This window comes from Sinocyclocheilus anshuiensis, unplaced genomic scaffold (assembly GCF_001515605.1).
Source record: "Sinocyclocheilus anshuiensis isolate Anshui unplaced genomic scaffold, SAMN03320099.WGS_v1.1 scaffold220, whole genome shotgun sequence".
Classification (NCBI taxonomy): domain Eukaryota; kingdom Metazoa; phylum Chordata; class Actinopteri; order Cypriniformes; family Cyprinidae; genus Sinocyclocheilus; species Sinocyclocheilus anshuiensis.
This window is the reverse complement of record NW_015554086.1, coordinates 867492-892581: the sequence shown is the minus strand read 5'-3', so window position 1 is coordinate 892581 and position 25090 is coordinate 867492. Positions and strand designations below refer to the sequence as shown.

At 38.4% G+C, this 25090-nt stretch overlaps 1 protein-coding gene across 1 annotated transcript in view; it reads right to left on the bottom strand.

Moving 5' to 3' along the window:
* LOC107669193 (transformation/transcription domain-associated protein-like) overlaps window positions 1–25090 on the bottom strand; it is a 94692-nt gene that overhangs the window by 13835 nt on the left and 55767 nt on the right. Inside the window, 15 exon segments of the mRNA XM_016461329.1 lie at window positions 1284–1545; window positions 2366–2565; window positions 2646–2736; window positions 6580–6741; window positions 8152–8353; window positions 10270–10370; window positions 11633–11898; window positions 11987–12182; window positions 15943–16134; window positions 19607–19742; window positions 20091–20194; window positions 20579–20716; window positions 20990–21277; window positions 22397–22516; window positions 23524–23670. Coding sequence (XP_016316815.1) covers window positions 1284–1545; window positions 2366–2565; window positions 2646–2736; window positions 6580–6741; window positions 8152–8353; window positions 10270–10370; window positions 11633–11898; window positions 11987–12182; window positions 15943–16134; window positions 19607–19742; window positions 20091–20194; window positions 20579–20716; window positions 20990–21277; window positions 22397–22516; window positions 23524–23670 — 2605 coding nt within the window.

Genomic DNA, 25090 nt, shown 5'->3' with positions numbered 1-25090 from the left:
AATCACAAAAAGTAAAACAATGCAGTTGTATTTTGAAATGTTTTAACTAATCTAGGGCTTAACTAATGATTATTTTGCTAATCAAGTAATCTACTGATTATTTTGACAAGTGAGTAATCTAATGTTTTTTAGTAATATAAATAGAACTAAGTGGAAAAACAGGCTTTAATATGACTATATTTATATATAAAGTAACGATGAGGCAATAATAATTGGCCTCAAATAAAGTATCAAAACCAAGTACATGGTTTTATTGAACAACACTGTTAAATACATAATGTAATATGCCTATATTATAACAAATACCTGCAGAGGGCGCTAACAGCCTGGTGATGTTTCATGTGATTCAACGATGTTTAAATCCATTTAATTTTTATATTTGGCCACATGCAAAGTCAGAAACTTTTATTTTGAAATCGCGATATACAATAAAGCGCATATTTAGAAATATGTTTATGTATTCTCCTGTGTTGGCATAGGTTTAAATGATTTACATTACAAATCAAGTATGTTTTCCCAGATGAATGTTAAGCTACCCAAACTCACCGCATATGCAGAAGAAGAGTTTAGCCCCTTTCACACATACAGTCTTTACTGGTAAATTGCCGATTAGGGAAAATGTGTGAACAGTACCTTTTCAAAAATACAGGTAAATGCATTCTGGCAATTATATCGTTCTTATGGAGATGACATGATTACTCTGAGCTGTTTACAAAGCTCCGCTGCTTTTTAAATAGCTTTTCTATGTAAATATGACACTAGATGGAAATCTTTGACCATTGCGCCTCACAGCTTTTTTAATGTGTCGCGCTCGAGACCCAGGCTTCTTTTCCATTCATCAGCTGTGACTCTGCAATTGAATACGATTATGCGCGTCTCGTGTTTATAAAAGCAAAAACTTCTGATTGGCTAGTAATGTTAGTTTGATAAAAAAATAAAAAAATAAACAAAGCTATATAGAAATATTTAAATTAAAATTACAAGAAGCACAAGCTAAAATAAAATGAAAACAAAGCATAAACACTCATTCTAAAAATAATTCTATAGAAATATTTTAATAATTGATTGATATTGACTATTGAAATTTCCACTTTTTTATTCAATTTTTGATTTCCCTGATATTTCTGTTGGAACACACAGTATGATAATGTTAGCTTATTATGTTAGCTTCAGATGTGGAGAAAGCTGCATTTCAATAAACTACAGCTGGAAAAATATCATTTAACTGAAAGACATATTTTCCATGTAGCACAATGTGCACAGGAATTGAGAAATGTTCTGACCTGTGGTGAACTGGCCCTTCATCTTCTGGAACACAGGATCTTGAGCAGTGGCTTGAGCTCGCCGGGCCAGGGACTCTGAGGCAGCACTTGAGAACATAGTGGACACATTAGAGACATTCTCCAGGCCCACGCCGAACGTACTGACCAGCTTTTTTACAAAGTTGAGCGTATGTGGAGTGATTTTAGCATCAGACACAGCTCCGCTCTTTTCGAATGCCACCGAGTAGCATTTTGCCAGCCCTTGCTGGAGCTGCCGCAGGACCTGTGGAAGGAAATGAGGGGAAAAAATGAGAAACCAAGAGACAAGGATGAATGGTTAACGAGTCTTTATCAATTTACCATGAAGGATAACACCATTCCCACATATTCAATCCAATTTGCCATTTTGATAATACTAAAAATCCTTCAGAGGCGAAGATGTTCACCAGAGAGATCTGTAAAAGCCCGCCTCTACCGGTCTCTGCTGCAGAGATTAAGCTTAGACTTCAAGAGAAGAAGATCGCCATTAACAGACTAATTTAGACTGGGACTACACTTCATCAATGTCTGGAAAATTAAACCCACGTTTTACTTCACTGAGCTCTCTCAATGCCAATTTCTTTCATCCTCCAGTTCTCCTTGCTAAACTTTCTTTCCTCGCCCTTTCCCGTCCCGAGTGTCCCACAGGAACGGGGCTCTTGCGTCCCTGTCCAGTCTCGATGCATCACCGCATCAGCCCTGTCACGGCAATCCAATCTCCCCACGTTCAGTCTACACTCCCCTCACCCATCAATCACGGCGAGCCCCTCGCCAAAGCCCGATTAGCACTGGAGCGCCAATGTCCACCTGCGCTGCAAAACCACTTTTCAGCCTCACTGAGCCCCAATCGTTCCCCTCTTGTCAGCTTTCATCTGCTCAGCCGGCCCTCTGAAAACAGCTACGTGTACAAGAGCATGCGGCGTTAGACTAAAGAACGTAAGCAAACCGGACAGAAAATGCATTCATGTCATGTTTAACTTGCGCTAAGGGCTGATGTGCTTTAAGAGGTAGCCACTCGCTTCTGGAATACAAAAACACTCACTTTAACACATGAAACCGCTCACCTCCTCGTGCCAGTTCTCTCTGAACCAGACCATCTGGTCCACGATGCCCTCCAGAGAGGAGAGCAGGGTGGGGTGGAGCTCACGCTGCATGTGCATGATCCGGCTGCAGCGCCACATGGGAGCAGTGGCACGGATGGGACCCGGGTCGGAAGCTGAGTGGGTCTGGGCAGCCGCCGAACTGGGCTGCTGCTGGCCAGAATCTGGGGGAAACAGAAATGACAGCACATGAAGGAAAATGTTGACTCTTGTAGGACTTTGTGTGAAAAAACTCCAGTCATACCACTCTTGTAGCGCTCCCTCTGCTCGATTTTCAGCGTCAGGTACAGGGTTCGGATCGGAAAGTACACCGCTTGAGGGTAGACACGTCCCACCTAAGAGAAACAGTCGCAGATTACATTTCAGATCGTCCCTGTGGGTTTCGGTCAGAGCGAGAGAGAGAGAAACGTAGTGCTGACATGTTTTGAAACTTCTCTGTGATAGTGCAGACTTTTGAAAATGAAACCGTAGGGGGAAAGCAATGAGATGGACAAACATCAAGGGCAGATTAAAACCATGGCTCAATATGACACTCGCTAAAAGCTTGTCAAGCCCTAGTGTACACTTTCTCCCTTTCAGAGACCTGCTGTGTCCTTGAACAGCATCACAAAGAGAAGGTTCAGGCTGTTTAATGATTTAGCCCATAAACTCGTGTATTTATCAAAACGGCACTGATACGTTGGCACTATGGACAAATGTCTTTTTTAATTAACAGTATGGTAAAGTTGTATGATTACAAGTAACAGCACAGTAACAGTATATTGATATATGACACATTTTTGCCAGAATACAAAACCCAAAATGTTTTGTGTTACATAACCATGCAGCAAATGGCTATTTTTGATCATGCAATAACTTAATTACTTAAAATAACTAATTTCATTTGTATGCCAATTGGAATCAAGTGAGGGAACCTAATAAATTGCAAATTCTGTACATTTTAACTGTAAATATAAATATAATTTTTATACATTATTTCATATTTATATATTAAAATTTAGGGATGTAATGGTATTATCATGGTCACATGGCGGTATGAAACAATAGGTCTTCTGGGCAAAAAGTGCAGCTTTTAAAGTTTTTAAAGGTCTTTAAAGTTGTGTTTTCGGCCATTGTGCTTTGGCACAGTATCTGTCAAATGAAATAAAACCGAAAGCACAATATGGTTTAATCCTTCATCAAGTCTGTTTTTGTTGCGCGTTTCAAAGTGAAGCACACACTTCGTTCAGACGATCAGCTCGTGATCCGGAGTTTTCTGTGCCTCAGAATGGCTCTGTGAACTCGTTTATTGTATGTGCTGCGAGTTTAGCGCACGTTTGGGAAAGCAATGCCCACCAGTTATGCTTTATTTTCACGGCAGATGATTACAGCATTTCACTAAATTTGTAGTGAGACGTGTTTTTGTAAGCCTGTTTTCACTGAAGCTGAAGTTTTTCTTAAAAGCTCTACTGTGGTTTCCGTCAAAATAAAATCTTAAAAGTGTAGTATGAATTGCTGACAGCTAGCGGTTTAAATGATTAACGTTGCTGCAGTCCAAACTCAAAATATTTCTTTCAATTGTAGAAATTAGGAAAGAAGTATTGTAATTTCCCTAATGTAGTGTAAAGCAAAAATAATATACCTATAAAATAATCATTTTCATTTATTTTACAGTGCAATTGTTTTACAATAATATGGCTATTACTGTCAAAGGAATAACAATAATATAATATTGTTGTTATTATTATTATTATAATATTCTAATTTGTTTGGCTTCCGAAAACACAAGTGTGAACGTAATTTGGACGGACACAGTATACCACAAATAAAAAGAGGGTTGAGTCCCCTTTAAAGTTCAGGTACAAGTCAATTCACTGACTTTTTTTCTGAATTAAGTTTTCTTAGTTAAGAACATGGGTTGGAGCTCTTCATTTTGAACTCTCAAAGTGCATTAGATAGAAGAATTTAACTTTTAAATGTACAAAATTTTAATTTTGTCCCCCCAAGTCTTAATTTGGCTTTTTTTTGGCTTTTCTTTGATATCGTTACATCCCTATTAAAATTTATACATAAGGGCAGCACAATAATGATTATACAGTTGATCACAATTATTTTACTCAAAAAATATTACGATTATTAATCACACATTACATAAACATCGCAAACGACTACGCGGAAGAAAACAGAGGATTTAAATTCTGGAAATTCCATGAAACCATGAAAGCCTCTAGAGGCTTCTTCTTATCAATCCCTATATAACGCAAATGCCAAATTAAAATAAAAAAAATTCAGGATAAATAACAAGTGGAAAAATATTGCAGATGATTATGCTTAATAAATCATGAGAAGCAGAAATCATAATCACAATTAAAATATGATTAAGTGTGCAGCCCTACAATATATACATTTTATTTAATACTATTATTTATTTACTCATCCTCCATAGAGTCTACACAACTACCACTTTGATGCATCAAAAAGTTCATAAAAAGATCATAAAACGAATCCATAGCAGTTTACTCCAGATTTTCTGAAGACATTTGATCGCTTAATATGAACAGGTGAATGTGTGACATGAGGGTGAGTAAATGATGACAGAAGTTTCATTTTTGAGTGAACTATTCCTTTAACAAATGGCATGAATTTTGGGCAGTACTATGTGTTTGAACTAGCTGATACTTATTTTTGCTTTTCAATTTAATGCTGCAGATATTGCACACCGCTTATTTAAGCTGCAGTCAAAGAACCAATCTGTGACGCCTATTTCACATCTTTTGAAGAAAAATTTCCCCAGTCTTTATAGTTTAAATCTAACAGACAACGAAGTCTGACTCATAACCCAATCTTTGGATCCTCTTATTGTTATGTAATAGTCCCAAAAACATGCTTATCAACTTGTTCCTCTCCTCTTTCTCCCCTGGCACTGCGATATCCGTGAGGGGTGTGAATGTTGTCCGCATCAGTGTGTGGGGGGGATGAAGACAAATATGGAGGAGGCAGACAGCGCTCCTTCTCAAACCGCCCGCAGCCCCTCTCAGGTCTCACAGCACCCAGCTCAAGCAGTCCATTAGAGTGGAAACACGATCTTTGTCAAACAGACGGCAGAAAGCAGGCTGGCCTTTAGGTGTAAAGAGACACCTCGGAGTCCAGATGGGCTTTTACATGAAAAGCAGCCATGGCCAAGACCTTCTGTTAAGAGCATGTTAAGTATCGTATTAAAAATGAACGAGGCAACGGGGGACAGCTCTTCCCTAAAATTGGAGAGAAGGCTCATCATATTTTAGGGTGTGTGCGCGTGCATGTGATGGGTGTCTGTGTGCATAAAGGTGTTGAGTTTTTCTCGCCTCGGTTTCATCTCAAGGCACCCCATAGCTCACCTTCATCAATATTTCACCAAACGTTTTTAAAACATCCCACCAACTGGAGCACAGCTAAATAATTCAGAGCCTGAGATAAAGGTGTTCCATCCGCTGGAGAAATCACGAGTTTCACAAAATGTCTACCTTTCACTCGTCATCGCTGCCTTAGATCAGACCCAAAAGATCCTTAAACAAGGAGACTTGTCATCCCTAAAACAGCCTTGACAACTCCATTAATTGAGATTATGGTGTGCAAACATATCTATTTCATTGGGTGCTTATCAGGGACTCAAGTGTACTTAATCTCAAAGTGAAGCATTTCCACTGCACGGGTGCGTCAGTGCTGAAATGGAGAGATTAGAAGTCGCTGGTCTGGCAAGTATACGTGAGAAAAGAGGTGGTTGAGCTGCATGCAAAATCCGTTTGGAACAAGTCAGTGAATAAGAGGGGGATTTCGCCGTCTTTTTACGTGGGTTAAGTACACAGAACTCTCTCTCCGTCTCCTTTTTTCTCCCTCTCTCTTTGGGCCCCTGGAGCAGCTGTTTTCTCTTTGAAGTTCAGGAGCTTTTTAAATGGCTTGGAAATAATACTCCATCAAGGAGGGCAAATTAGTCTCTTGTTTAATTGGCGGTTCTGTTCCCACAGTTGGAGAGTGTTTGATATTAACCCAATAACAATGCTTTGCATATATAAATAAAAAGGGAACCGGTAAAACTATGAATTTGACAAAGAGGGTCTTGACTGCAGACTGTCTCTCCTAAATGAAATTAATCTCGATTAGATGGATATATCAAGCATGAATGTGCTGCTATAAAAAGGTAAAGTAGTGAGCAATCCAACCTGGCTGATGAGGTTGAGGAGAGGTTTCCCCTCTGAGCCAACCAGACACGTGAGAAGCTGAGGGATCCAGGCCAGCCATTGGATGGGCGGCACTCCAATGCAGTATTTGTCCACAGCGTCGGCCAATGTGTTCTTATCATCAAAACTCAACAGCCACAGCACCTGAAGAAGAACAGAGACAACAGTTTTGATTTTATAAACCCTGCTGCAGGAGAAAATTTCATCTACAAATTTTCTTTGAAATAACCAGAACTTGTGTAAAATAAAGAAATATAACAATGACATTTTATTTAAAGCAAAAATCATTTTATATTTAATGCAATGGACATTTAAAATAAAAGAAAAAAAAATTGTTGACATTTTAAAATATTTATTATACACATCAGCCAAGTCTTCAAAGGGATAATTTATATATTTAAAAAATGGCCTAATTCCTGCAAATGCTGAATTTATCTTCCCTTTTCCTTGTGTTATTGTGCATAATATCTCTTCATGCACATGTACAGTTGTTCACAAATCTCTTAATTTGGAAAGTCAAGTTTTCATCAAGTCAACATTCATAAATAGTCAGTTTGGATAAAATGTTCCTCAACCTATGTGAATGACCAGGTAACGTTTTCATTTGAAACTAAATCTATATGTCAGCGATTGAAGATGAGGCCATCAGCTCCATGAAATAGCTACTCCAGGGCTTATTGGCTTGTAAAATAATCTCGGTCACCTTACTCCCACCAGTCAGCTGCTGTCTTATTGTGCTATTGTTGGTGGGGCTCTGCGATGGTGGCTGGTGGGATGCTAACAGATGAACCTTTATCTCTGCTGAGGCCTGATGGAGCCATTAAGCACTGGACAGCCTGGGCTACACATCTTACGGATAATTACTGATAATCAGCGAGCAGCTACTCTCATTAATCACGTGTAAACTACGCCACCGTCTCTAAAGCTTCAGTGGCCAGCAGCAGTCCAGACACAATCTAAAGTGCTCCTCGCAGTCAAACCCATGCTGGGAAAAAAGAAAAAAGCCAAATGGAGCTGTTTGATCTAGCGTACAGCACTCGACAGAGAGCAGACTGCCATGTACATAGTATCCATACAAAACCCATCATCAGGTCTAATAACATAATTACATCCATCATTGGAGGTTCATCAGTCTGAACGCAGTGCGTCCCCCCTGCCGCAGCTGCATTAATTCAGAAATGGCACACGGTGACAGATATGCCCCCATTTAACAAAGCCATCAGAGCAGAATGGGTTTACTGGACCACAAATGAGCACTGAGTTTGCCTGTGTGTTATGGTAAATGGGTTTAATGGTAAAACTAATTACAGGCCTGTCAAAAAAGATGCTATCCCATTATGACATGCTCTGTACATCTCTGCCAACCATTTTTGCCTGTTATTGACAAGAAAAACACTAAGTACATGTTGCCCTCTAGATTACACAGTACAACTGATCAGTAGTTCTTGCTTCCCTACTTTCACTAATCACAACCTATGGGTAAGTATAAACTATACCATTTGGCTCATTCACTCAGTGAGGTCAGCAGGAGAGAAAAGAGAGAAGAGGTCGTACCTTGGCAAGGTATTTCCGTGACTTGCTCTCGTTCTGATGGCGGCAGGCATGTAAGTAACAGGTAATGGCGGAGACACCAAGGTGGGGCTGGCGGTCTTTGACAAAGATGTTCTCCAAGTAGTCGCCCCACATAGCCCAGGCTTTCACCAGAACATCATGCATCTGCACTGCAGCAGAGAATGCCTTATTTGCCTCCTCTGACCTGGAAGAAGAGACAATTCAAATGAGAAGGGAATTTGTCACTTCTGACCATTACAATCTTGAAATCTCGAAAATGCAAAGAATATGAGCAATTTGGTGGATTAAGCTTGAGTCAGTAAAATTTCTGCCAGTGGTGCACTGGTAAACAGGAGGCATTTAAACTTTATCATAATTATATATCCGCTTCTAATTGGCATTTCACTATAAATCTGGGAAGCATCTGACAGAAAAAAAAAACTTGATGGAAAACACTATTCTAAAAGCTATCCAGTATTTCAGCACCTAACTGAAATTAGCTGACCGGGTCCAATATTTTGTTTCATCAGCTGTTTTAGAGCTTTGAGAATTTGTCCCGAGAGTATATTTTCTAGGGCCCTTTATAGAAGAAGCAGTTTAAGAATAGAAGTTGAGAAAGGCTCATAAAGGGCTTTATAAGGGACTGAAAGCACTGGATGGGACTCATAATCTGTGCTTGAAGCCTCTGCCCTTACCATCGCCATCTCTAAATGCTACTCTACGACACACCTACTAAACCAATCACATATAATGGAAACTTTTAATGAGTATGTGGCAAGCAACAAAATTACACTTGATTGCAATGGGAGTCTGGGGAGCCCAAATCCACTGAAGCGTCAAGTCAGTCGTGGACATGTATAATATGTTTCTGCTCGTGGCCTTTGCCGAGAGTCGGGCAAAGTCCCCACGCCCAGTCAAGTGTCAAACATCTTCCTCCGACAGCTCTACTGCTTTATCAAATCCCTACGTTAATATTCATAGACAGCGAAAATGTAATGATTACATTAGGCCCTGCTGAGGCTGGGGGAAACTTCTGCTGATCACAGAGATTTCACAAATTGCTATTGAGTTAATTATTCAGCATGTGTGTATTTAATAAGCTACTGCAATCCAGCGCCAGGCTGTGGGCTTGCCATCAATTCACCCATGATGAGGAAAAGAGGAAGGCCTATATAGAGCTATGGTGTTGCAAAAAGGGGTAGTTATCTGTTTATTTTTGAATGACATGATTCTCTGTATTGGTCTGGATATGTTCATATATTAATAAAATGCAATTCATACTGACAATCACTTGAATTCACCTCTATCCTCTAAATTAAAATTAACTTTGATATCCAATTCTTTCGATCCAATTTCAAAACAAGCAGTTTTGTCATATAATCATTTTGTAATAATAACCGTATAATATAATTATAATTTTTTCTCTCTCAAATAATGTATGAAAAGATTACATTTCTTAGAACTAAGTGAATGCATTTTAAACTAGATTTCACCTGTTCATTATCTTGGCAGCTCCTTATAGTCAATGACCCTTATCTGTTTGTTTAAATATCTCGTAGGAGGTTAAAACACCTGGCCTGATTGCACTACAAATTAATCTACAGTATTCTGAGATGTATACCAATTACATGACAGATTCTCACCAGGAAATGCTGACTGACTCGTGAAAATGCCAGTCAATAGAAGTTTGACAGGAGATTATCACTCATCATGAGTTCAGTGTCATTATCCTCTGCTGCAGTCATGCAATAAGTATAAGTAATAAGGTTAATTACTCATCATACTCTCATATTGACAGTTAACGACTGTTCTGACCTCATTATTGGCCTAAAGTTTTAGAAGTGATAATTAGAGGCACAAACACACAGGCACACACAGATGTTTATCTTTCCTCTCCATAATGACTCTTTGTCGAAATTGTTCATTTTAAAAAGTGAGCTCTTAATGATCTTGGTTTCCGATTCTTTATTGTCAGTGCGAAGACTCGTGCACAAAATAAAAGATAACGAGAGCGGCGTCAATTAAAGACAAAGAGAGCGCGAATGAGGGTGATAAGGAGAAGACTCAAAGTGACAGGTAGAAAAGGAGAGAAGATGAACAAAGCCAGGGATCAACTCTTACTTATTGATCTGGGCTAAGAACATGCCCTTGAGAGCGTAGAACTCGGCGGTCATCTCCTTGGTGAAGTACTTCAGGTTAGTAGACTCAATCACCTCCAGACCCTGACAACACAATAACAATGATTGCATTTGAAATTCCTCAAAGTATATTTCATATTTATGAGTTTTTCATTTTCTCATGAAGAATGATTCTACATCCCTCAAAATGGATGGGCCAGACTCAGCCAATGTGTAGTTTTCTGACCTAGAATTCCTATACATCAAAAGTCAACACCACTGACAACAGAGTATATCTGCTGTAGACATCTCTGTAGCTCAATCTAAAGACACCCAGGTGAGAGCCAGTGCCTTAGAGTGTGCCAGAGAAATGATAAAGGGAACAGAACAGGTCCAAGTGATAGCTGAGAGAGAGAGAGACATATTAAATCCAATGGTACTTTAATGACTTGAGCTCAGTTGAGGCAGCTCCATTAATCAGGCTTAAGCGAATGCTGCAGCCAGCAGCCCATTCCTTACACCGTTTGGAATGCATTCCTTACTGTGACAGCACCGCAGTCATTCTCGCCGTAATGAGAGCAACGTTATTTGGATTAAGAGAGTCCGGCTAACAGCAAAATCAGCAGGTGTGTCGGCAAAGCAAACTAGATTTGGTATAGATGAAGTCAGTTTGACAGAAGCAATGATAAATAATCCTATTCAGTTAGATGTAAAACATAAATAAAAATGGTAAGAGAAAAATAAAGGTTATAAACAAATGTACAAATGTATTCTGGTGTTGAAAATTTTATTTATTTATTTTTAATTAACCACACCAACGACTAGTCATCCACCTTTAGTTTTTTTTTTCTTTTAAGTTGCATCTTTGGATGGACGTCTTTGGCTTTTGAGTACTGACTTGTGTTCATGTTCATTCTGTTAAAGTCACCATAAAATCATATCGACAATATAAATTTTTATGGAATGTTGCAATATTTACCATATTTATTCATGCAGTTTTTTAAATTCATGCGCAGTTGGAATTATTATTAAACTGAACTTCCCTCCCCCTCACAGCATCATCTCTTCTCTGATGACATGTGCACAGACAGCACACGTGTAGCAATTAGCAAGCAAAAATGATCCAATAAATTCCTGATGGTTAAAATCTAGTCCTGTCCTACATTTTTTTCCTAATATGACGATGAATTTCAATCATGAAAACCCTCTATCCAGATGCATTAGAATACAGAATGCTCTAAAAGATGCATCAGATCTGGGTCTGACCCCAAAGCTTCAGTAATTACGCAGTTTATCCTTAAGAAAGATTATATGACTAGTCATTCAAGAAACCTAATGACTAATTGATCGTGCTATAGTTCACTCACCTGCATGCATTCATTCTTGCCCATTACTCCAGCCAACAGCAGATAGCATTTAACCTGCTGACGGATCTTCTGGAAGCAGTCTACAATAGGCACGGTGGGGATGGTGTGGATGCGACTCAGGATGTCCAAAGCTACGTTGACCAGACCTTGCTTCCGGGCAATCTTCCCATACTGAATAATGGCTGATGCGGAGGCGTGCACTCCAAGCATGGCATTGTTAGTGTTTGGATCATGTTGTGTGTTGGTTTCATAAGCGGTCACAATGGCTGCAAGAAAAAAAAAATTAAATTGGATCAAAAGTGCTAAAATAATCATTATTTTGCCACTGGAATTTATCTCTATATCCTGGCATACCCTGATAGTGGTGCTGCCGCCACATAAAGATGCTGCTCCAATGGGAGAGGTCATCGGAGACAATCGGTAGCCTGTTTCTCCAGGTCTTCACCACGGTCTTCATGTCGTGGAGGCTAGTGTTGCGGCCCAGGTTGGCGGGCTGGAGGCCTGCATTAATCTGAGCAGCTTCTTGTAGCTCAATAATCTGTTGTGCTGCCTGCATAAGAATAATCCAGGAATAAACAGATGAGAATCTCAATGTAGTTAGTAGGGTTGGGTATCGTTTGGGTTTTTTTCGATACCGGTGCCAAATCGATACTTTTAAAACGGTTCCGGTGCCTAAACGGTGCCTGAACCGATACTTATTCAAAAATAAATAAATAAATAAATAAATCCCCCCAAAATATGATGGATTGGCCATTAGAAGTAGCATTAGAATAGAGAGTGCTAGAGTTAGAGAGTCAAATGAAGATGAAAGATGTGTTTTCAGCCGTTTCTTGAAAATATTAAGGACTCAGCTGCTTGGATTGAGCTGGGCAGGTCATTCCACCAGGAGGGAACAGGTTATGTAGAAGTCCATGAAAGTTGTATCATAGGTAGAATGCAAAATGTTTCAATACAAGCATTTCAGTCAAATGCAATTTATGCAATATTTCAAACCTTTAACCCACTTGGGAAAATCAACCCATGGCAACAGTTTAAAAGTAGCCCAATTCTGTGGAAAAAACACGGACTTGGCAACCCTGCATCCAACAAGAGCTACCGGAGTCAGCTTTGACTGATCACAGGTCGAGAATAAGGAGAGATGACTGACAAGACCATGCTGTAGTATTTGCTGCTCAACAGATTCTGAGCTCATTGACAAATATCTGATCTTGTAAGATATGATCCCTTTACACAGAGTGATTGTGATCGCGAAATCGAAAGTGAAAGTAAACAGCGCAAACGCTCATTCAAAAATATTTAAATACACCGCATCCTGAGAGCGGCTCCCTGATGCGCCAAAATTATATACAATATTAGAATACAATATTGTGCTTTTAAGTCAGAAAGTGAAAACAACATGGACACTCTCGTTACTACAAAGATGTGTTGGATTTGTATCATTAGACATTTCCGACTTGAGTTCACGTGCATTTTCTCAGTCGGGAAATTATTTTTCACGTGCGGTGCCGCGATGATGTTTCTTACGTCCGTTTCGGAGAACCAGAGGACAAATATTTCAATCTATCGCTCAGGCATGGCACCGAAATGAGGCACCAAAATCTGCATTCGGATTCGGTTCTAGTACATACCGGTTATATGGGTGCCATATTGGTACCGGGTTTCGGTACCCAACCCTAGTAGTTAGTAAACATCCAACAGGAAGATGCAACATCCACAAGCTCTCTTTTAAGCGCCTGCTCAGTTTAATTCTGAGGGCTACAGTCATCCAAGAATCTACATATCACACACACAGAGCTCTCCGAGATCCATTACTGAGACTGTATTACAGGCTTATGATTCCTATTGAGAAAGAAAAAGAAATAGAGAAACAAAGTCTCGAGGTGGCTGAACGAATGGATGGATCAAAGTATCTTAAAAGCCATTCACTCAGAGAACGGGCAGAGAGAGGGAAGCGCACAAGTGAAGCATCTATTCCCTTAATGCCTAATCACACTCTCAGACGACACTTAGACCACACCAGCAGAGGACACCGGCCACGGTGACCCAAAAAAATGCTACCCATTCCTCACAAACTACCGATGCATGACCTTAACATATCAGCCAGTAAACACACACCGCACTCTTACCGAAATGCCACATGGATCTTTAATCTCCTGTGCAAATTGGAAAAGAAAGACGTGAGGGAGGGAGTCTGGCACTTACAAGGTGATTTACAACATGAGGGTTTACCATGAGTAGCTTGAGCCGTGATAATGAATTATGCCCGCGAACACATACACGCATCCAAAAACAATCCGTTCAATAGTAATGCCTGCTTTACAAGATAAATGCCTCAAATCAGTCTATGGACTTGCCAAATCAAATCCCCCCAAAACAAAATAAATTAAGCAATACAATATTTCTCACAATTATCTGTTAATATCGGCTGATGGCACATTATAACCTTCATTTTGAGTGCCCATTCATCATGTAAATGTAATTTTCTTGCAGGTATTTAATCAAACACTATCTGATGGGGAAAAGTAATCACGAGCCATTTTAAACTTGGTGGTGTTCTCACTGTCTGTCTCACGGCTCCTGTCTGCCTCTCACGTCCCTTCCAATCACTCTTATTGGACTTTTTCTTTTTTTTTTTTTGGACTCTTACTGGTTTTTCAGTATGGTTGCATTAAGGAGTGCAGGTGTAAACAGATTCAATTATCAGCAAATTAAATTATGAAGTCAATGGCTATGGGGCAAAGACTGAATTTCTGAAGGCATGGCCAAAACAGCCAACAAAGTGTGGCCAATAATGTATTTTAAGAGGAGCTGGTTCTTCACCAACACTATTTATTAAACTTCTCTGACTGCTTAAACGAACCGACTTTGTTGTTATATATAACTTAATAAACTGAACTTGGTTTTGAATGACCAAAACATAACTGTCAGTGATGATATTACATTTGGATACTGAATTGTGATTAGTATTCTATTGTACTTTCTCCACTTTGAATTATATTTACCATATCACAAGTGGAGAAAAAAAACAAAACAAGCGTGAAGCATATCTTAATTTCTATTTTTTAACATATTTTGTATATTTTTGCATTGAAATGTAGAGAATTCATTAATTTAATTAATAAACTAAAAAATTTACATTTTAATATAAAATTGCTGGATATAACGCAAGATCATCTTTCAGCAAACAATCAAGTTTGATTTCTGGCTATTTGTAGTAAACAAGTTTGCACACTTCTCATTTGGAGCTTAAATTTGAACACTTTTTTGTGTTTCATACACTGATATTTCCTTCAGAAAATGATAATTATTATAGAATTATTTTTCAGTGTATAATTGTGTCAGTATGTTCTGTTCGTTTCTTCATTTTAGCAAGCAGTCCACAGAAAAAAATAGTGAACCAATAAACAAACAACAATAAAAAAAATTGTATTAACAATATTAATAATTAATGTTTTAACATTTTTTATAATAAAATGCTAAGAATAAGATAAATTATGACATTTTCTATTTACTAATAGGATAAAGCATCAAAAATCCCTTGTATTCAAGATGTTCGGATTTCATCCACTACACACAACACTTCAATCATGCAGGCCACAGAACCATCAGCCATTCCCCATAACACACTGTGTGGTATAATCACAATCTCCAACAACAACGCCTCAATTCCTCAGTTTGGCTGTCATATTTGCCATCACACCACAGCTGAGCTCAAGAGAGTCTCTAACAGTCCCCCAGAGGACGTGGTGTGTGGACAGCTCTCACACATTACCCTAATCTACAGGCACACATCACCTCCGCTCCGTCCCATTGTGTGCTCTGCCTGATTATGCGTGTGGCAGTCAGGAGGCTGTTCTTTCCGCTGAATATTAATATAAGCTGCCTATTGAGCACCACAATGGTGCAGTCAACACTATCTCAGCCATTTTAGAAAGGGCTAAAGGGCCAAAAAGAGGGAGGGGGGGAAGAAGGGACCAGGTCTGATAAATGGAGAAGTGATATTGTGCAAAAATGCAGAGCGAAAAAGGCAATTATAAGCAAAGTGTCAGCTTTAACCACTCTCTGCAAGAAGGGTTTGTATAAAGTCACACACTTGCAAATTAAATGAGATTGCCAGAGTCTCATGCTTGTCAGACTAGGTATCTAAACAGATGTTCTGCTTTTGAGATATCATTATTTAAAATTGACAATCAATTTAGATTAGATCGCTAGTGGTGCTCTGATTGAGTTGCCCAGCTTGAAAAAGGGAAAAACCCCATCAAGAACATTAAATTAGAGCTGGAGAACGTCCGGTTATAGGGGGTCCTCACCTGCAGCAGAGGTGTGTGCACGTGAGAGACGATGTGTGGCAGTCTCCTCCATTCTCTGATGGCCAGACTGCTGGCCATCTCCACTAGCCGCTCAATGAAGTTGAGCTGCTGCTCCTCGGGGTGACAGATGGCCAGGTAACCGCGATGCATATTCACCTTCCAGGCCATCTCCTTTGGACAGCTCAGCTCCACCTGATGCACACAGAAACGCAGCTGTATCAGCATACACTACACTCACTTGATTACTTTCCTGTTTTTAAAAATGAGTATTTTATGCTCACGAAGGCTGCATTTGTTTGATCAAAAACAGAAATACTGAGAAATAATTTTATAATTTAAAACAACTGTTTGCTATTTTAATATATTTAAAAATCAAATTTATTTCTGTGATGGCAAAGCAGAACTTTCAACAACCATTACATAGTCTTCGGAGTCACATGATCATTACGAAATTCATTCTAATAAGCTGATATAGCACTCAAGAAACATTTCTTATGATTATTAATGCTGACAATAGTTGGACTGCTTAATATTTTTGTGGAAACTAGGGGCGTGCGATATTTCCAAGAGAAATTTGTCAACCGGTAGAGATTTTGGACTATCGTCTCTATCGCAGTAACTGTTTCTAAACGCTGTCAGAGAGGCACGTAAACGTGATGGTGGTGCTCATGGAGCGTGGGAGTACTGATTGGAGTTATTTATTTATTTATTTATGATTTAACACCATGTCAGCAGCAGTGGCTATATTCATGGCAAGAGGAAACATTTCAATTTCACAGTTCAATAGTATATATAATTTCAAAACAATTATATAACAATTTTGTTTGAAAATTATATATATAAATAAATATGTACAAATATACAAAAACATACATATAATAAAAATAATAACAAGAACAAAAGTAATAAGAACAATTATATAGAGCAGTGATGGGCAAACTTGGCCCTTCCAGGCCACTTTCCTGCAGAAATTTGATCCAACCATGATAAAACTCACCTGCCTGTAGCCTTCTAGTAGTCTTGAAGATAATGATTAGCTGGTTCAGGTGTGTTTGACTAGGGTTGGAGCTAAACTCTGAAGGAAAGTGGCGTGGAAGGGCCAAGTTTGCCCACCCCTGATATAGAGTCTTTCAGCTTAATGCATGACAAAAATTTTAAAATCGTCCCAGGAGAATTCTTTTTAAAAATGTCCATTAATATATTTTTTGAATAAAAAAGTTGCCTAGTATTATTTAAAATTGGACATTCAATTAAAATGTTTTATACTCAAAAGATTTTTACACCTTTCACAGACCGGTTTCTCTTCCCCTTTCAACAGATAAGAATGAGTGAGTCTTGTATCTGATCTGAGTTATTACTGCCACTTTATAGGCCTTGAAGAGTTAAATAAACACACACACCTGTATTTGTCAAAATGCCCGTCTTTTCATGTATCCTCACAAACACAGTAATTTAGGTCTTAAAGGCACAATATGTAATTTTTCGCCGCTAGAGGGTGCATATTCAAAATAAACAAAGAAACAAAGGCGTAGTTTGATGACGCTGTGACTGAGTGTGGAATCATGGGAGTTGTGGTCTTCATCATCGCAGCTGATGCAATCCGATGGGACTCGGGCAGAAATCATGTTCATGGATGAGCTAATGATTTATTAACGTAGTAGAATGAAGCAGGGTGAGGCTGAAAGCCATCAAAGCGAAACAAGGCCGCAAAACGAGCGTGACACGGCTCGAAAGCAGCGGAGCTTTTATTATGCCACAGTCGACCGCTTCCGGTCGACAGTATGAGTTTTTTGTGATGTTGACACTGGTGACAAGAATTATGAAATTTCTATGGTATCAAAAATGTTGATATCAAAGACCTTTTTTTAAGCAAAAACAATCGTGATATATATTGTCACCATGAAATAAAATGACTCATATCATGATATAAGATTGTGGTCATATCGCCCATCCCTAGTGGAAACCTTGACATTTTTCAGGATTCTTTCATTTATAGGAAGTTCAAAAGAACAGAATTTATTTTGAAATTCTGTCAGAATCTATCAGAATTTATTTGAAATAAATACTGTATATACACACACTGACCCCAACTTTTGAACTGCACGGGACACTAATCTTAGCTCTAGTTTGATTGCTATAAATAATGATTTGAAACTAAAATCCCTATGATTTGAACAGCATGTGTGCCTCAGTTTTTGCTCATGGTCATCTGGTCATCTTATTCCATAGTGGGTGCTGCACACTGCAATTCGAGCTAAATAGGTGGTCGTAGGGAGAATAATACGTCGGTAGAGGTTGCTGGCATTGTGCAGTATGATGATGTGAAGGGATTTACTCTCTTTGGTCAGTGCACACTTATCACGACCGACATTTGATAAATAACCCTGCGTCAGGGCTGGCCTTATCCACCCGCCTTTAATTGAAAGAGGGGACATTTAAACTTCCTGAGAGCAACTGCTGCTGCCAAGCAGCCTGCCCTGGAACGGAGAAAACAAATCACTTCCCAGCAGATGTTTGAGCAATTATTCAAGCACGTATCCGTAAATATTAGATGCAAAGCGAACGGAGGGGGAAGAGGGGGAAGAGGAGGAGGAGGAATGGGAGGGCTGCTGGGCTGGACAATTTAATTAGGTGTCACCTTAGGACAGAAACCTGAATGGATTCGTTCCAAGTCTCCTTGAACAAGAGCCAAGAGTATTTATAATGTGTCCAGCCCCTATCACACACTTTTTCTACTTTGTTTTAGAAGTGAAGCCCATAAATTACCCAGTGACGGCAAGGCTACAATTCGGAACAGTCATAAACAATTTGGCAAGCACAGTTAGAGTGTGACTTTCTGCGTAATAAAAGTGGTGAGCTTTCATGTTCTGCAATATGGTGAAACTCCAATAATAATTTGAGGTGCTACAGTGAAGTCATAACTATAGTTTTAGGTTATCTGACTGGGCTGGAAATATGTGTGCAAATTTTACTCAAATAAAATCTAATATCTAGCCAAAAAACATACTTTGGGCAAAGTTTTTTTTTTTTTTAATTGTTATGAATATATACATATGAATATATTAGAATGTTACAAACATCTGTTTCAAATAAATGCTGTTCTTTTGAACTTTCTATTTAAAGAATTCTGAGAAAGAAAATATGTGACCCTGGACCACAAAACCAGTCTTAAGTCACTGGGGTATATTTGTATCAATAGCCAAAAAAAACATTGTATGGGTCAAAATTATTGATTTGTATTTTATGACAAAAATCATTAGGATATTAAGTAAATATCATGTTCCATGAAGATATTTTGTAAATTTCTTATCGTAAATATATCAAAACTTAATTTTTGATTAGTAATATGCATTGCTAAGAACTTAATTTGGACAACTTTAAAGGCGATTTTCTCAGTATTTAGATTTTTTTGCACCCTCAGATTCCAGATTTTCAAATAGTTGTATCTCGGCCAAATCTTGTCCTATCCTAACAAACCATACATCAATGGAAAGCTTATTCAATTTCAAAAAATGACCCTTATGACTGGCATATATCTATAGACTGATTGAGAACTTCACAAGTATTCAGATCAAGTACACAGTTCCTCAAATAAAACATGTACAATTTACTCATGAGCTTTAAATCCCTGTCTGTGTTGAATGGAGTGTGGTACTGAGTTTACCTGCACTAGAGCCTCTTTCATTGCAGCCCAGTTGGACACTCTCCAGGCACACTCCAGCACCAGGTATGGGTTGTTATGGCCTTTAGATTGCCCATACTCTGTCAGAGGCTCCCACTGGTTCAGCTCTTTAGAACAACTGTAAGTCAACGTAACATTTCATTAAATGTGTGTGGGGTGAGGGTGGGGACAGCTGACCTCTTCCATGGGTGACGCAATTAATTAACTGACACTACAGTTTTTGTCCTAAGCAATGCAAAACAAAACTTTGAGAGTGTAATTTTGGTCAACCTCTATTAGTCATTTGGTTCTATTTGCACAATAAAGTCTTGGTTAATCCACAAAGCTGTATCTTAAAAATAATGGTGTTTTATTGGCAGTGATTTTGTTGCCCTGGTGCAGTATATTCTTAGTAGTACTGCTTGGCAAACTCATGTATCAGTGCATGTCTCAAGTGTTGAATCAGAGCTGTGGTCATTCAACGTACCGTATCCACTGATCCTCCCACAGCTGGTACTCTGGAAAGATGGCGGGTGAGACATTGTGCTCTTTGCGAGCTTTCTCCATTGCCTTCTCATAGGTTTCTTGAGCCTAATGATGATGGACTCAGCATTATTATTATACACAGGGCCCTGAGAAATGTTTGATGTCTTCCCAAATTCTGTGATTTCCAAATTAATTCTGCATTTTCTATATTAATTTTGCATTCTGTTTTAATGGTTTGATTACATTTTACTAATGTATAATGTCTAAAGAAGAATTTAATAATGTAATTTTAAACGAATGCATAAAACTTTAACAATTTAATTTCATAAAGTGTAATCACATGAAATTTGAACAGCCTTTTTGCAGTTTAATATTTACAGACACTAGTCCATAACATGATTTGATTAAGTGTGCAGCCCTTCTTTTTGATTAATTAATTAAAATGTTGCCAAACACATGCAAGGCGATACAATCTTTTCAGTCTCTCACCTGTTCAAAGAAGCCATGCTGCTCGTATGCAATGGCTGTGCTAGTCTCAGGGAACTTGCATCTCTTCTGCCAAAGCCCCGCCCACATGTCCTCTTCCTGCAGTAGGGAATAGAGCTCCGCCAGCGAGTCGAGGATCTCCTGAGGGAATACAAGAACACATCTTCAAAGAATATAGGGGACAAACACATCCATATTCAGAGGTGTCCCAATGAGATGACTGCTTAGCATAAGCAGCTTGAATGCTGGGATACTTCAAACTGAACTCACTGACAGGTCAAAACAAAGCCAATTGGAAATTCAGCACACAAGTTCATTTTGAGTGACACCGGGGAACCTTCAGAACACAAAACTTCCTCTGCCATGAATATCAATGGCAACAAAGACAAAAGAAGGGCTCATGCATCACTGTACCTGCTGTGGAGGAGTGATGCTTTCCTGCTCATAGAACTCTGTGCTCTGTTTGGGTTTGATGTGCAAGCTAAGGCCTTTCTCAAAAGCTTGCTGCTCCAGCATCAGGGTGGAGCGTAACCATAGATTGTGGGTCTTTCCTAAGTACTTCAGCACGCAGGGCCTGATGGGTATGGGCGGCACGCACTGAGACATGGCCTCCACAAAGCAGTTTAGAGCACTGGGCTGGCAATCTCTCTGAGCTTGATGACTACCGCTACACAGGAACGGACCCATCTCGCCTGAGAGTGCCTGCAAAAAGGGATACATAAGACCAAAATTAGAGATGCATGATATATTGGTACAATATTAGTCCATCGGCTGATATTAGAAAACTTTTTAATGAACGTCAGTATCGGATTTTTAATAATTCATGTTGATTTCCATTATTTTTATATTTAGTTTACCTTTGCCATCACCTAATCACATAAAAAAGCAATAATGCCATTACATGTAATCTTTAGCAAATCTCAAAACGAATATTCATACCATACATTTGTAAAGATAAAAATAATCTGCAAATCTGGTTAAAAGAAAAAGATTTAAGAAATTATTTTATTTTTTAAAATGATTTATTTATTGATTGATTGATTGATTGATTGACAGACAGGCAAAACAGTTTAATGGTATCAGCCTGAATATTGGTCAACTTCAATTAAAAATAAATAAATAATTAATAATAACAATAAAAACAGGGTGACTTTGATGAGAACTTCACAATAATGTTTAAAGTAACACGTACAAAAGTAGCTTCTCACCAAACATCAATGGGAATTTGCTATAAATACTCAATAGGAATGTCAATGCTAAAGATAAACAGCCCATGTTACACAAAGACCTTTGCATTATTATTATCACAGAAAAAGATTGATGCAGTAAATGTGTCCTAGTATTTTATACCTACTATTACACTACTACTACAAAAAAAGATTTATTTTTTGAATGCATGTTGTAATAGTCTATAGCCTCAGTCACTCCAAATTAAAGCCCTTTAATGAGAATTCTAATACTTAAGACATCTGGTCCATTAAACTCAGATATTTGCATAAAAGGTTTAATTTCTGCTCATTAGCAAATGCTGCCTGTTTAAGTTCATCGGCAGCGGCAGAAAGACAGCCTGCCAGACCCCCACCCATGGAAAGGTCTCCAAGATGAGCGGATAGGCACAACCTCCGACACCATTAACACACATTTTGCATGCTGATTCTGCAGTGATATGCATTATTAGTAGTAAAACAGGCAGTCTACACTTAAACCACAACAAAGGTCAAGTTAAAACGAGCAGCAGTCATACTCTGCATCTACATGGAAAATGTTTAGAGGAAAATGGCCAACTGTTAGCTCAGCTCTTTGGAGAACTGAAGTACTCACATGCTGCTGGCGGTCCGACAGAATCTTCCACAGGCGGGGGAAGAGCTGGACCCAGGTCTTCTCAGCCAATGGGGTGGAGATGTGGCACAACTGAACCAGTGCATTCAGCAGTGCTCCCGTCTGATTACACACACACAAGAGACTCATTTAAAGATAGGCAATATATCGTCCATTAATCAACCGACATTTAGCCACTTGAGATTATCGCATTGGCTGATAACAGTGCCAGCTCAGGCGATTAACAGAAGTGCGCCTTGTCTCAGTTCCAAAGTCTACCAGGAAACATTTGTTAATGAACATCTATTAGTTTTTATTCTTAACTATGTATATATACGTTGTTTTTGCATTTGTTTTAGTTTGTTATTTTAGTACATAAAACTAACCTAAATGAAAATGAGATATAAAATAAACTGTTTTGTATATATTATCTATACAATTTTACATTTATTTCAAGTAACAAAATGTTATAGTTTTGGTTTATCTATAAAACCCTGCTTAACACACTCTATTCTTTATACTTGCTTCCTATATGTATCATGTCACGTTTGCAGCAAAAAAATATTTAATCTTCACTCATGACACCAGACATTCAAGGACAAAAGAGTCTATTCCTTTTCAAAAATTACTGTACGTCTGTACACTGTACGTTCATATGCATGACTGGTCATCACCTCTTGCCACTGAATAATTCTTAGGGCATAATTGCACGTAAAGGTTTGGACCTCTGACTCTGAATGGAGATGTTAGCAAAAGCCAGAACTCAAATGTGTGCTGTGGTTGCTGACAGCAGCTCCGGGGGGCAACGCAGGCAGGTCAGGGCTTTGAACTCCTCACTTCATCATTTATCTAAAGCCAGCTTGAGAGGTGCATATAAAGCAGCAGTGTCTAGGATTAAATAGAAATCAATGACGCTGTGACCTCAAAGTGCTCGGAGACAGAATCCCATGTTGCCCTGATCAAACTCTCTTTAACAGAGCGCTTATGAGGGAGCAGCCAAATGAGGAAGAGCAGGTTAGAGATGAAAGAAGCCAGAACCAAAAGCGCATATTAAACTACACAGTTCAAAAGCCTGTATGACTTCTGCATGTGACTCATTCCGGGCGGCATATGTTGAGGTGATGGCTCACCTTGACCTCTCTCAGGGAGTCCAGGAACTTGTCGTGGCGGTTGGTGAGCATGTGCAGCTGGTTGCCTGCGTCTCGCTCTGCCTGCTCCTTGGTCTTAGGGAGGCTGGTCTGGTCTCCAGGTGCCAGTTCAATGTCTATCTCCACATCCTACAGATGAAAAAGGTCACAAAAACACAAAATATGAGAAAAAAATTGTTAACTTGCTACATTTACAACAGGCCTCTATGAACACATTTGAAAACACCTTTGAATTCCTGAATTAGAATTGAGGGCAGATACAGGAAACGAATTTAAGGAAGTAGAGTTTAAATAGAAATTCAATGTTTTTAATAATACATTTAATATAATTTACGTTTAATATAAACATGTCAACAAACTTAAGGAGTATTTTTAGAAACATTAGATGACATTACTATGCATTTCTATGTATTTGGCATTTCAGATGATTATTAGAGTATATATTTAATATGTAGTATATATTTAATTTTTATGTTACTATTTTACTTTGACATTTTTAGGACAAAAAATAACATTTTAAATCTAATTTAATATATATTTTAAGATCTTTGTTACACACACACACACACACATACATACATATATATATACACACACACATATATATATATATATATATATATATATATATATATATATACACATATACATGTTTAAAAAAATCATAATTATGCATAACTGTGAATTCACAAACGCTATGATGTAATTAAATAATTATATGTGATGCAGTTATAGGCTTGTAGGTTACATACGTGCGTCTCACAGCACTCCGTTCACAGTAAATGTTATTATTTACATGTGTGGAGCGGCTCAAACTCCATCTCTGACATACATATATATATATATACACACACACATATATATATATATATATATATATATATATATATACACATATACATGTTTAAAAAAATCATAATTATGCATAACTGTGAATTCACAAACGCTATGATGTAATTAAATAATTATATGTGATGCAGTTATAGGCTTGTAGGTTACATACGTGCGTCTCACAGCACTCCGTTCACAGTAAATGTTATTATTTACATGTGTGGAGCGGCTCAAACTCCATCTCTGCATGTTGTTGCTCACAGCGGCTCCGTTCACAGTAAATGCTGTTCCACAGGAACTGTTATCATTTACATGTGTGGAGCGGCTCAAACGCCATCTCTGCATGTTGTTGTGAGTTTGGGTTTATTATAACTTTCATCGGGAACGCAACGTGCGCCATTTCATCAGATTTGTAAGGTAAATCATTTACAAATCCACGCAAACACAGGAGAATACATAATTATCTCGCGGTTTCAAAATAAAAGCTCAAACCCTCACTCTCAGTTTACACGTTTTGATGTCCACATATTAATTCAATTACAGTGGCTATAGCATTTCTGTCATAAAGAAATGGCCAAATATTAAAGATTAAGTGGGCATTTGAATTAAATGATGCTTGGTAAATATTAAACAAGTATTAGATCGCACAGTAATGTGTAAAAACAATCGTCAGGCCTTTAATATATATATATATATATATATATATATATATATATAT